The sequence below is a fragment of the Lonchura striata genome, chromosome 14, assembly GCF_050655825.1.
Source record: "Lonchura striata isolate lonStrDom1 chromosome 14, ASM5065582v1, whole genome shotgun sequence".
NCBI lineage: Eukaryota > Metazoa > Chordata > Aves > Passeriformes > Estrildidae > Lonchura > Lonchura striata.
The window spans coordinates 10,474,009-10,487,848 of NC_140716.1; the positions used below are offsets into that span (position 1 = coordinate 10,474,009).

Consider the following 13,840-nt stretch of genomic DNA (forward strand, 5'->3'; position numbering starts at 1 on the left):
TGTTTTTAAGTTCTCTTTCTTACAATGAGAAAAAAACAAGCCAAACCAAAACAACAAAAAACATCACAATGGTAATAACTGCCCCAGAACTCAAGCCTGAGGCGCATCTCAAACATGGACAAAGGCAGAGTATTGCACTGCAATGTCTGAAAATTGCCGATTTGCGGAACTTCGTTTTTGAGAGTTGAGAAATACTGTGGTTTTCTTTCCTATTGTTTCCTTAATCTAGAAGTCATTCAGAAACATCACAGCTCCATGGGCAAAGCAGAATAACAAGAGCTAACGCCGACAAATCCCCAGTCAGCACTAAATCTGTTTGTCTGCAGCCTTTCCCCTGAAACAGCTCTTCAGAGGAAAAGCACATCCTACTGAACTCTGAAAGACACCTTGCATCTGTGCTTGCTTGGGCAGAAGAGATAGCTTCTCTAGTCATTCTGGCTAAGGAAGGCTTGCATGGAAATTTGTTAATGCACTTTTGAATTAAATATTCCCACTTAAAAAGATGTGAAATATAATTTTTCTCATTCCCATTTTCTCTTACCAAAAAGCTTGAAATCAGAGTTTTTTCATTTAATGTCCCCAGAAAATTTGTTGGTTTAGCTAGTTCAGATGTAACCAAACTATGTGAAACTGCTCTTTTATCAGTTCTTGTTGACAGCTGAGGCAATATTCCAGATGATTCTCATCCAGACTGGCTGAATAATCATCCTGAGTTTGTCCTATTACTTTTCTTAAAACATCTATTTAGTCATCATATTATTATGAGAACTAGCATTACATGGAAAAGTCTCCTCATACATACTAGTAAAAAGATCTTGTCTAGAAAATGTATTTTAAGATCAGATATTACATATAATCTCTCTTGCCACTGGAAATTCAAACCAGTCATCAGTAAAGGCAATTGCTTTGTGTTCAGTTCGTGAGTCATTCACAGACTCCATGTACATCCTGAGCCCTCAGTCTGATATGCTTTTCTTATCTCTAACAGAGAAACAAAGCCACTGCCTTGCACAAGCCACACCCCCGCCCTAAAACACAAGTCACCCCTGCGCACTGTAAACTCATTGTAACAGGGTTTGACTCAATTCACATCTGTTTTTTTGTTGCATTTTCAGTGTGAGCAGGGACATCTGTGACACACCATGGTGGGGAATGAGTTCTTGAATCAACTTCTGGTTACCCAACTCAGAGTCAGTAAGTAATTAAAAAAGAATACATTATTCAGTGTTTCACATTAACCAGGTTAGTCACAGGACTACTCAGAATTTCAGTTTCCAGAATGACCATTATCAACCAGGGAGCTGAGGAAATCTTACCAAAGGTACATTCTAGCACCAGGTTGCAGTGACTTCTGTGTTTGTTTTCTTGAAAATATTGAGAAATTAACATACTAGTTTCCCTCAGATACATTCCCTTCGTTCACTCAGGTAATGTTTAATTTACTGCTGTAAGAAATATTTAATGAGTGAGTCTTGGTTAGGTCCCATTGTTGTAGTGCCTTATAGGACCCACACTACTAGCCACTTCTGGTTCTTCATTTTGGGATATCTAAAAAAGCTTCAGAAGGAATTATCTATTTCTTTCTTTACAGACTTTCTATTTCCATTCCAGTTGTTCTCAGCCAGTTCCTGATAAATCTTTTTCTAACAAACAGGCTCCAAATGAAAAATTGTACCAAAACCAAGTATGGTCTTTGACAGAAACTCTGTGCAAGAAACTGACCAACTGGGATTGCTGAATTATTCTGATAAACAGTTCTTTATTGTATTTGACCTTTGTTGGAGGTTCTTGGGCTCACAGATACCTTGCTTTCAGTGGTGTAACTGTGGTGTAACTCAAGCAGTTAAGGATTTCTTCATGACTACTAACACGCAACACTTCCCTCTAACAGAGCAAAGGAGAAAAGTCTGTCATGTTCCAATTCAGAAATGGCAAAAGGGAATGTCTACTCACTTACACCAACCCCTCCATATTATTTCAGATTATACTTCCTATCATTTTCAGATAAGACACCAGGCTGTCACTGAGGGAGATGAAAATTGTTTCTTTTTAGTGACTTGGCATTTTACTGTCATGCTTTAAACGATGCCATTCTTGCAATTTTTTTTCCAAATAATTGTGCTACTAATACCTGAGACTTTTACCCAGGTGGTCTGTATATAATACTGCTATGGTTAAATTTTATGGTTAAATAATTTCCTTACTATCATTGCTATGAAGCAGAAAAGATTAAAAAGGTTTTAAATATACTGATTTTTATCCCTTCATTTTTCCCCTAAATCTAAAAGGAACTAGGCTTCTTTTCAGACAAACCCATTCCTGTGAATTAATAATTTTGGACAGTAGTGAACCATTGCAAATTATGATCAAATCTTAAACATTCCTAGAAGATAGGAGAAAAACTTCTTTTCTTATAGTTTTTTAGTTGTTCAGATGACACAGAGATATAGTGCAAAAAATCCCCAAAAACTATTTGCTTTGAAAATTATAGGTGTTCAGCAGGAACTATATTAACTGGAGCAAGCAGTAAGATGGGAATGATGCTTTTAATGACATCTTTATAACAGGGTGATAAAAAGATTAATGCTTAACATCAATATCAAAGCATTTTACAAACATGAACCAGGCTTCCCAAGTGCACCACTAATCTGTTTAAAAAGGGTGAATTTATGAACAGGAAAGACCTGTCCAACGTCCTGTTAAGCTGAAGCCCAGGTGAAGCCTGCTGACAGCAGTGTAACACACACTGTGCAGTGTGAGCTGATCTAAACACAGCGAGAGAAAAGGCACCTCTGATTTCCTGTAACAGCTCTGGTTTTCTTTGCAGATTCAGACAAAACAGAGGAAGCTGAGCTCCAAGACTGTCATTCAAAGAGATCTGTGGTTTGACAACATTTGACAAGTATCTCTCCCTCACAAAACATCTCATCTGAAGATCTGTTCAGAAACTCACAAAGAGGCTTGCAAGACCTGTTTTCACCAAAATTAAGTGCTGAGTGAGCCTACCTCCTTCAAAGCACTTTGGCAGCTACGTAAGAATGACAAGTTATCTAACAGACAGTGGTTACCAACAACACTTTCACAGGAAAGCCTTGAAGCTGATAAACTGTGATAGGCAAATTCAAGTGAACTGCACGGTGGAGAAGTAGCAAAGCAAAGCTATTCGCATCTTGTTCCCAAGAACTCTGGGATTAGCTACACCCCTCTCACATCAGCAACTGGGTTTGCATAGGATAATATGGTGGTGGAGAAAGAGTAAGACTTAAACACAGGTGTGGTTATGGACAGTTGAATCTGATATTCTTACAGGTGATGAGCTTTTTGTAGTATCAGTTAAGCAACTAGTATCCTGAATAGAGGTCATGCTTTTATATAAAGTACTATAAAATCATGTTTCTTCTCTCTTGTCCCTCAAATAAGCTATTAGAAAGAACAAGACTACTTTCCTCCTTTGCAGACCCCATCTCTCTCTGCAGACTAGAAATTCTTTTTCCTAATACATTATGGTTACCTGCCTCTCTCTTCCTTCAGAAACTCCTTTTTCTATCTCTGGTAGCTCTGGCTGCTGAGGCAGAGACAGCTCCGAGCACCTCTGTAGTGGTAACCCAGTCTGGCTCTCTTCCTTCTCAATGCACTGGTCCATCAACAATGCAATTTCAAGCAGCTGCTTTAATCTGCTTCAAACAAACAACCCCTAAATGAGGAAAAATTTACACAAAGATGTCTTCAGTCAATTAACCACAGGACAAAATTTGTTTCTGTAGTAAAATAACAGCTTGTTTTCCCATCCGGTGTCACAATGCTTATTCCATACTAAAGCTGAGAAAAATGTTGTGGAACTAAGAAACAGAGCCCAAGAATTCATCTGTCCTTATCAGTCATCCAAACAGGCCAAAAAAAAAATTAAACTGTGGCCTGTGTGAAATATAAACCTTTATTTGGGGACAAGACGTGAGAATGGAATGCTGAGATCAGTATTTTCCACTCAACAAGCACAACATTTCTCAGCTTCGTAGAGTTGAGTGTCTGAGGACAGGCAACTTTCAACTTCAGAAAATCTCAAGTCTGAATAATAAGGCACTTAATAATCAAAAACTTCCCCTCATAAAATCCATTAGAGAACTGGCATCAAAAATCCGTAATAATTTTAAGATCTAGACATATTTGCAGACAAGCTGATGTTAAAATCCTTTAGCTAAAAGCAGACACACAACTGAGCACCATCCAACCAGACTGACCTATTCCCCCATCAGCTTAACCGTGTGTGAACATTTGTCCGAAACCTTTGTTCCAATTTTGCCACTGGAAATTTGCAACTCCAGGTGCTGCAACTCCCTCTACTTCTTATTTGAGAGATTAAATGTATGAGTTTAAAATTCAACTGAATTTTCAGGGAACACATATAAACAGCTGTCTCTCATTCCCAGTTGTATGCAGCACATATTCAAGATCACCAGAAAGTACCAAGTCAGTTTTTGTCTTCACACAAGCTCTAACATAGCAGAATAGAAATGCAGTTTATTCTGCTGCATCCATGAACTCCTTCTTTGACATGGAAACAAAGGTTAACTGTCAAAGAACAAAGAGATCATCTCCAAATGCTGTATCTTTACTTAGACAAGAGTTACTTTGACAAAGACATATGTATTGACAGATTTTCACTTATTCTTATAACTATGCTGAAATTATCTTGGTGATAAAGATGTGGATTTACCCACGACAGGACTGTTCAAGTTGGTACACTTAGATGTTTCTAGGAACTTAGGAGAGGATTAATGCAGCAGTGCATTTCTGTCCAGTTCATTTTCAACCCATCAGCAGGAGAAGAGGTTTGGAGGCTGTGCTTTCATTCCCTCTCTGATCATTATTAACTCGGGTCAAGAGGCTCAATCTGACTCAGTGTCTGAGTCTAGAAAGGTTTAGTACAAGAGACACAGGAAAAATTACAAGACAAAAGGCTGCAAGAGTTCTGGAGTATCAGGATACAGAATCAAAAAGCAGTTTCAAATGTGAAGGAAGGGACCTTCCTGGCCACAAATTGGCATCCTTAAAGCAGTATTACTGCAAAATTTAGGAAGTTCAGCTGCCAGGAGCAGATTTAAGCTCATTTTCCACAATACACCATGACTTAATATTTGCATCTTAGGAGACAGCACTGTGATTTATGCTATCTCTGATACCTAGCTTGCTTATATGATGGTACAATATAATTTAATTTCTTCCTAAGAAAGCTTCTGGAGCATTAACTATTTTGAGAAATAACATTTCCCAAGGAATGTATATTGACTGTGATGAATTCCTATAGATGTAGAGGCTAATTAACAAGAACCTAACTAATAACTTTGTTGGATTTAATCCATATGATGAACTGGCAACATGCACCAGAGAAAGAGGCAGAGGGTGAAAGCACATATCTGGGGAAGAAATCACACGACAGGCACTTTCAAAGCGGTTCACAGATATTTTAGATGTTGCCCAGCCCTTAACCCTTGGTCTCATCTACTTTCCATCATCCTTCCAGGCCTGTTTCTGCTCCCTCTCCTGCTATGGCTTTCCTGCATACACAGTGCAAATTACCCTGACTTAAAGATGAAAATGCCTAACAGTCACATATGCACAACATTCTTCTAAATAAAAGCAAGGTTCTGCAAATTTTGCCTTTCACTGCTTTTGGCTGGCCTTGTGCATCAAATGCATGCAGCAGCACATGAAAGGGAAGGAAGTTTTCTTAGTAATACCATTTTTATTGCCAAGTTCCATTTACAAAGAAAGGTCTACTCCTTGTTCTTGTCCAGATTTTCAATAGCCATAACAAACTCAATTCAGAAGTCTGGATTTCAGAAACATACACCAATATTTTCTAATTCCTCTCCCTTCCCAGATGCTAAATTACATTGTTCTTTAAATTAACATATCACATTAACTCCAAATATCCAACATAACTTACATTAAATAATTAATACTTATTGCCTGTAGAAAGACATTTCAGAATTCAATTCACACCATATTTGGGCTTTTTTTCCATGTAAATGCAAGTGCATGTTCAGGATTTTTTCTCAAATGAACTACATTTCAGACAACTTTACTGAAATATATTTCACAGGAGGACAGTCCATGTTCATTAAATGCTTTTTGTAGTGCTTAAATCCCAGGTACATTAATTCCTCTAGAAAAATACATTTCTACCTCTTTGCACTGAAAATAATCAAACTTACAAAGCAGCTAAAAATAAAGGAAAATGTTTGCAAAAAAAAATAAAAAATCAACACAGCTGTTCACAAGTGGGGATGCTAAAATTATCTTCTAAACTTTATAATGCTTCCAGAGGGTTTCCTGAAGTTTTGACAATGTATAATTAGTGATGTCCCTGGGCAAAGCAAAGTTCCCAGGCATTGTAATAGTCTATAAATTTGCACACTTGAATCTATTCTCAATCTTAAAAAAATTATCTTCATGTTCATTGTAAATACTTTTGCCACAGTTAGTCCTTAAATACAGCCAAACACTAACCCTCAGATCTTCTCATACATACTATCAAATTGCAATTACTATGTGTCTTAAACTCACTTTAGTATGAGTATCCATAACCAAAAGTAATGGGAAACAAGATTAAAAAAAAAACCCTCATGAATCTTCAGATTATGATCTTAAAAGAATCCTGTGAACTAGTCTGGACCTTAACTTCTGTTATCAAGTATTCTTAGTCATTACCTGCTTAAGCCATTTTTAGTTACTTTTAAAATAAACACACTCCACAGATTTATTTATTCTAACAAGACAGTCCCAACAATGACAAGTTTTTCCTTTTCATATTAAGAATCAATCAATTCAAGTTAGCAAAACAATAAACCAGATACCACCACAGTGCACATTTATTAGACAACCAAAATTTAGCTTTACATTTATAATACATTAACAAACAAAATATATATTTTATAACACCTCGCAAAAGAAATCAAATCTGAGCAACGTGCAAATCTAAAAATGCTGGGAGATCAAAATAGGGAAAATTCTGTACAAATGCAATATAAAAATATGTTTCCATATGAAAGAACCCTCTGTTTGAGAATCAGTCAAGAACTGCATCTCCTTTGTCTTTGTTGCTGCTCAAGTAACTAGCAGCAGAAAAACCCCCAAGAACTATTCCCCTCCCAACCTCTAAAAACATCCCACCCTAGCAAGCCCTGCTTGGATCACCCTCTGCTTTTCAGAATCCAATAGGAGATGGGTAGAGTTATTTTATTTGTTTCTAATTCATGCTGCAAATGTTGGGAAAGGTCAAGAGAAACACAGCAGGCAAGCACAGGAGAACTTCTCCAAAGATTGCTAGATAATAGAAGAGCAGTGCCCAGGTGAATGATATCTTAGGGTAGGGCAGTGGTGGTGAGCCAGGGGCACACCAATAAACTCTTTCAAGAAGAAAGACAGTAGCAGTTAAGAAGAAAATTTCCAACATATATTTAGATGGCTACATCAGGCTTTCTGAAAGAAGATGACTTATTTACCTTGGAGGCAAAAGGCCTTGATCTCCCTGTCCCCAGCTGATGTCTCTGCAGATCTCTGATTCAACTGTAGGACTAAACCACTTATTTTCCCAAACAGCAGCTGCTTGCCTGGGCAATGCTCTTTTAAAAGCAAGTTTAACTTCAGCTGGTTAGTGGAGACAAGAGCAGAATGTTCAGCTTGATGGGGATTTTCTGCCTACTACTTTCTAGTGGTCAGTGTCACTGCTCCTGAGGCTATTCTGGAGCTCCCTGTCTCCCACAGGGAAGTGACTGAGTGACAGCACTATCCCAGTGATAGCACCACTTCAGTGAAGGGTCTGCTCTTAGGCAGTGGCTTCATCCTTACACACACAGTTTGACCTGCTTGTCTGAGAGCTTACCTATGTCTTCAAGCATAAAGTTTATTTTACTGCTAGTGAAATGACAGTTCCAGGGCAATTACTGAATTCCTGGACTGCTTGCAGCAATCACCCCAAGACACTTGCAGTAAATGTGGAAATTACAGTCACTCACATCTTCCTGCTTAATTAGGAAAGGCTGGAGCTGAGTGGGAGCGGGTTTAGGCTGGATCTCAGAAACAGGTTTTACCCCAGAGGGGACACAGGCAAATTAACAACAGACCTATTATTTTATTTTCATAGTAACAGTGTGAAGCTCTCACTAGACAAGTGATCATGAAATTTAAAAGCCATTGAAAGGTAATGAAAAGCACAAAGTCACCTTTCTTTTCCTTTGCCCTGTTTCTTGTGCAGTACAGCTCAGAGGTGAGATTATTCATATGCATATGCATTGAAGAGACTCCTTGTGAATAGCTCTAATCTTGCTAGAACTGAATTTGAAATATGATAAATTAAGATCAAGGTTTTCCAGTCTAAAATGAATTCTATTCAAGGGAACTCAGGCTGCACAGTGGTATTTTGTGTAATCTAGGTCAAGAATTTAAGGTTAATAACTAACATAAAATGCTTTCTAATTAAGTGAGGCATTTTTTATAATGATCTTCAGAATATTACTGAGACTACAAAGTAATGCTGCACCATTTTAGAGAAAGTCTAGACTGCAATCAGTTCAGCTAATAAAAATTAATGTGGTCCTTGTGCCCAGATTGCTACTGATGTGTTTAGGCTTGTGCAGTGACTGCAACAGTGACTGCATGAGTACAAATTCATCTTAAGCGTGACACCCAAAAACCCAAAAAGCAGGCTCTTATTCAAGTAATGCCAGATTTTCACACAAAATCCACTGCAATGCTGAGGACACCTAACTCTGAGTTCATCTAGAGTTTGGGCTACTATGGAATGGTCAGAATATCAGTTAATTCATTTTGAAAGAAAGCAGAAGTCACATAAAATTAGAAATCAAAACTGTATGAAAAAGTTAATAGGGGGGAAAAAATACTGGCATTCAGTAGCATACACCTCATATACCCAGTTGGCAAAGATTCAATTATTATGTGAAGGAGAAGATAGAAAAAGTGAGAAAAATGGTACCTGTGAATTAGTCAAACTCATATATATATATATGCATATATATATATACACGCACATATACATATATACACACACATTTATAACTGAAAAATCACTTCAAGTATTCCCTATGACAGCCAGGAAGAGGTACAATAAGCAACTGGGAAGTGGATAAAAACTTTGCAGATTGACCTATTTGGTAAGAACTGAATGCCAGTAGAGACAGAATGAGGAAACAGATTGCAGTGGTGACTGAAGTCAATACCAAGTAAACAGCAGTCCTCCTTTGAGGAATTGCCAACTCAGTGTTAAGAACAGATCAGCAGTGACAAGCTACTCATTTTACTATTAATTTAACTTACTTGGAAATTGATGAAAAATCTTAAATTCCTTTCATGTTAAATTACGTATCAAATCAGCAAAGAACATTCCAAACTTTAAGAAACATCTTTCCCTTTTCTGTCAACTTGATGTCAGGATCTAGGAAGTAATGTTAACTCATAATCACTGTTACATAGCAATTTTGTTTAACTGGGATACTATCCCAGACAGGAAAAAAAAACAAAAACCCACAATACCTTTTGAGATCAGACTTGCAAAGGAATTATCAGTTAGATATGGTGATTGACCTTCCTCCTACATGACTATGAAAATTTTGAAAAACCTCTTTAGAGTGAAACTGCTTCTGTCTGCTTCTTGAAGTTGTCTTTCAGTTGCAAGGATATCACCACTCCTCAGATGTGTAGCAATTTAACTGTCAGAAGTGAACAAACAAGCTACAGCAATCTTTCAAAATATTTTACATTCCTCTCTAGGCAGCTAAGCAAAGACTAAAGTAGTCTCAAGAATCCCTTATGTTAATTCGAACAAGCATTGTGTTTTAAATTTCAATGAAACCTTGAAATAAATATTACATAAGGAAAACATAATATTTAAATCCTACAAAGATAATACTGAATGTGGCCAAGCCTGCTGGTATTGTGCAGACCTCCAAAAGATGAACAAGATCAGGATTAAAAAAAAAAAAAACAACCAAAAAAAACCAAATAAAACCCCAAAACCTCTCGTCCACAAATAAAACCCCAAACCAAACACCAAACTGAAAAAACATACCCTGACTCAAATGGAAGTTTTACCTCTGTCCAATAATATATTATTTTTTTCTGGTCAATGGCCTGTCTCCCATTTCAGAGACATAATAATGCAGTACCATGAATCTGGGTATCCAAAAGTCTCTTCACTTTGTCATAATACTGTAGACCTTTTACAATTAATTAGTTCCTATTGGAAAGAGCTTAGGTCCTCTGAAATATGTTCATGTTCTTGTATAACAGAAACTGGTAGGAAAGAACCAATCCAGATTCAAAAGTTTGGGTTTTTCTTTCTTCTCCAGTTCAGATATGCTGAGTATCCAATGTTGGCTCTAAAAACTGCTGACATTCTCTATCACCGCTTGGTCCCTTTGTGTGGACCTGAGGCCTCTGAGGCCTTCAGAAGCATCTGCACTCCCAGAGAAAAAACAAATCACAATTTGGTTGCACTTCCTTCACTGTTTATTACAGTGGCTTTAGTCAGAACATTCTTCCTCTACCTCTTTCACCTTGTCAACTTCAGCTTCAGACTGCAAAGAGGCCTGAGGGATGCGGCTGAATGTTCGAATGCTGTGCGGATCAACTGGTGGCACCAGTGTGAGCGACTCCACACTCAGCGTGTCCGTGCTGTCATCTGTGATTAAGGATATCGTGGGCTGCTGTGCAGGAATCAGGCTAGGAGACAGGTTGGCTGTTTCTGTGTCACTGGTTTTTACAGCATTTTTGCTGGACTTTGAAACAGCTGCAAGAGTTTCATCAGTCAACACTGTCTGACCGGAACTGGCCGTCAGAGGCTGCTCTGGAGCTGAAGCATCATCTGAAAAAAGAAAACACCAAGAACAAACAATATTCAAGTCACTATGCACATTAAGCCTAATAATACACCATTATTCATGAGTGTTCAAGAATAACTGTGTAGAAAACACAGTTCTGTGAAGCACTATGCTTACACATCCACATTTTAGCAATTAGAAATACACCAAAATATTATAAAGGCATAACCTAAAACGCCAGCAGGATTATGTTCAAATTAGGAACCAGGCAATTATGTACATTTAGTATTATAATATGTATCAATATTAGAATACTCTTAGAGAGAGGAAGTTGAGGGAAAGAAAACCTCTCCAGTATTTAGTATGAATTAAAATGAACCGCTACCCCTTATCAGAAGATCTTTAGAAATAAAAGAAAAAACTGAAGACCCACTCTACAGCCAGTTTTCCCAAAAGGTGGCCTGTTTCTTACAAAAATTTGGAAGTCATTATCTCAGTCCATCCTCCAGATTCACATTTAAGCAACACCTCAACCACAGAAAGCAGAATTATGGCAGAAGAGGAAGGAGGATCATGTCCTTACTGCAACTGAAAGGTGCTGCAAAAGGCTGCTTTACACAGCCTTGTGAGACTTGGGGTTTTGTCTCCTAAGCATGGAGCATCCAACACTCAAAATTGAGAATAAGCATAAATGCTACAGAAAACTGATATGCTGTCGCACCTCCTACTTTATGGAAAAACCCTCCAACATTAATAGCTATTTGTGCTGTCCTTTCCCCCTAAACATCTTAGTGAACTGTCAAGCAAGCTGTTCATTTGGCTCAGGATGGAGAGGGAATGGACAGGATGAGGTGATACAGCCTTAGATGATCAGGTATGCCCAGAAAAGTTTTTTTTTTTTTCTTTTCAGACTACAATAATAGATGCCATTAAAGTAACAGGTATCCAGCTTCAAGACAGACCAGTTTTAAAGCTTTTGTAAGAAACAGCATGTGTTCAAGTGTACAGGAATTTGCAGAAAAGCCTACAAGGCAATGTAGTGAATAGAGAGGCTAAGAATTAAGTTATGGTTTTAATACAGTGACCTTAAAAATATTTCCGTTTCAATATCATTCCAATTAGTCCTGGAAAAGAACAGAAAGCATGAACATAAGACAAAGGGAAAAAAAAAGAAAAAAGGAAAAGTAAAGTAGAGAATGGATGGGTATCAGTAAGGTATCAGTGGATAACACTATAATTACTGATTTTTTTACCTTTCTGGTAAGATAACCCAAACAATGGTGTATTCTCACTCCAGAAACCACTCACATGTACTTTCTGCTGAATTGGTGGATAAAGCTTCTTGCTTTGATAAAAATAAGATTTATAGATGGTAAAAAAGTCTACTTTTAAATAAAAGAGACATCAGTGGTTATTTTTGAAGTATAAGGACAGATTCAAAATAACCCTACAGATTCTTTATCTGTCAAAAATTTTAGTGAGAATGTAGCAACTGATAAGAGAGGAAGTGATGCAAGAATCACATGGAAAATGAACTGCTAAAACAATGAAACACAACACATTTTTCTGAATTCCAAGCTAAACACTAATCTGCTCCCTCCAGCTGTTATTTCCTATTGCTAGAAGCCAGTCTCTCTCCTCTCAGGATATCCTTAGTCACTGCCAACCTCATGTCCATCAATGTGCCACTGAATTTCAGGGAGCAGTGGCCAACTGCTGTAGCCCTGGGGGGCACTACTGCCAAAATGACCAGAAAGCAAATCCCAATACACAAAGGGGTGGAGGAGGAAGAGTTCTGAACATTGTCTACAGCTCACAAGAATGTCTGTCTTTACGCAGGTACCAAGCTCTTGCTTCTAAAGAGTTTTACATACCCGGCATGTTTACAGATTAATTTCTTTACTTTATATCTGGAACTTCCCTTTACACTAGGCATAAAAATACTAACTGGCTTTCAAAAAACCCAAACTCCCAACACTTTGTTGCAGTTTGACTTTTGGATAGAAATAAAAAGAAAACTTTTAATTTTTCCCTGGATAAAACCACCAGTCACTGAGATATGCTCTGCTCTTAAATATCAAAAAGTTATCACCTAATACTAGAAAATAGCATTTCTAATTATCTCTCCCCAGCCTTGATGTATTTAAGCAAGACTGTCCTGGCACAAAATATATGCCATATCCGCAACAAAAGCAGGGGAGTTTCTTAAAATGGTTCTGATCTTAACACTGAGTTCTAACAAACAGCCTTCCATACCTCCAAACTTAATTGTACTTATTGCAAAAAGGTGTAATTTTGCAAGTTTTGGGGTATTAGCTCTCTTTGGATGCAGAGCCTTAAACAATATTATGTTTTTTAGCATTTCTTTAATGTTACAAAGATTATCATTACAGCAAAAAAAAAAACCCAACTAAAACACTCAACTTGTTATATTAACTTATGTTAAGGGTTATTGTGAAAGAAGTTAGAAAAGAACAGAAAAAAGAAAGAATGAGTATCATCTACAGAGAAGTGTCCTAAGCTGTATAGCAACATAATATGAAAAGATAACAAAAATACAAATTAAAAGACATTAGGCAAAAAGTTGCAAATTAAATCTATAAAGATGAAAAAGGTTGCTTATAAAATATTAGCAAAGTATCTTCATGCCATGACAGCAACAAAAGAAGAGAAAATGAGATACAAGTTCAAACAGATTATATAACAAAGGTCATCTGGATCATATTTCCATATTTTTTTGCATCTGCTCCTCCTCCTTACCTCCTCAGGTAAGGAGAATCAAACAGTCCCTAAAGTCATCTGCCAGAACCTGATGATCACAGAAATATTAAGCTTGTGCCATCAGAGTACAGGGACAGTCTTATACTGAATGCCTGTCCATTCGACCTGTGCTATAAATAGATTTCTTGCTGCTGGCCAAGGACCTGCATCACTGTCCATTCAGGAGCCTGCGCTTACTAAATTTCACTACAGCCAGGGCTGCCCTGTGCAAATGAAGACAT

At 37.5% G+C, this 13,840-nt stretch overlaps 1 protein-coding gene and 1 long non-coding RNA gene across 5 annotated transcripts in view; one reads left to right on the forward strand and one right to left on the reverse strand.

The window, feature by feature from the left end:
- The first annotated feature begins 1,064 nt into the window (after nucleotides 1-1,064).
- Nucleotides 1,065-9,656, forward strand: LOC146766082 (uncharacterized). Its single transcript, XR_014958421.1, has 2 exons — nucleotides 1,065-1,194; nucleotides 2,828-9,656. It is a non-coding gene; the product is annotated as an uncharacterized LOC146766082 (long non-coding RNA).
- CLEC16A (C-type lectin domain containing 16A) overlaps nucleotides 6,855-13,840 on the reverse strand; it is a 59,237-nt gene continuing 52,251 nt past the window's right edge. For 2 of the 4 annotated variants that reach the window (XM_021538011.4, XM_085591738.1), the window contains one exon: nucleotides 6,855-10,882. In XM_021538011.4, the coding sequence (XP_021393686.1) occupies nucleotides 10,542-10,882 (341 nt within the window). In that variant the 3' untranslated portion in view covers nucleotides 6,855-10,541. Of the gene's footprint in view, nucleotides 10,883-11,923; nucleotides 11,963-13,840 lie in introns of all 4 variants that reach the window. The other 2 variants (XM_085591737.1, XM_077786840.2) reach the window with 2 other exon arrangements.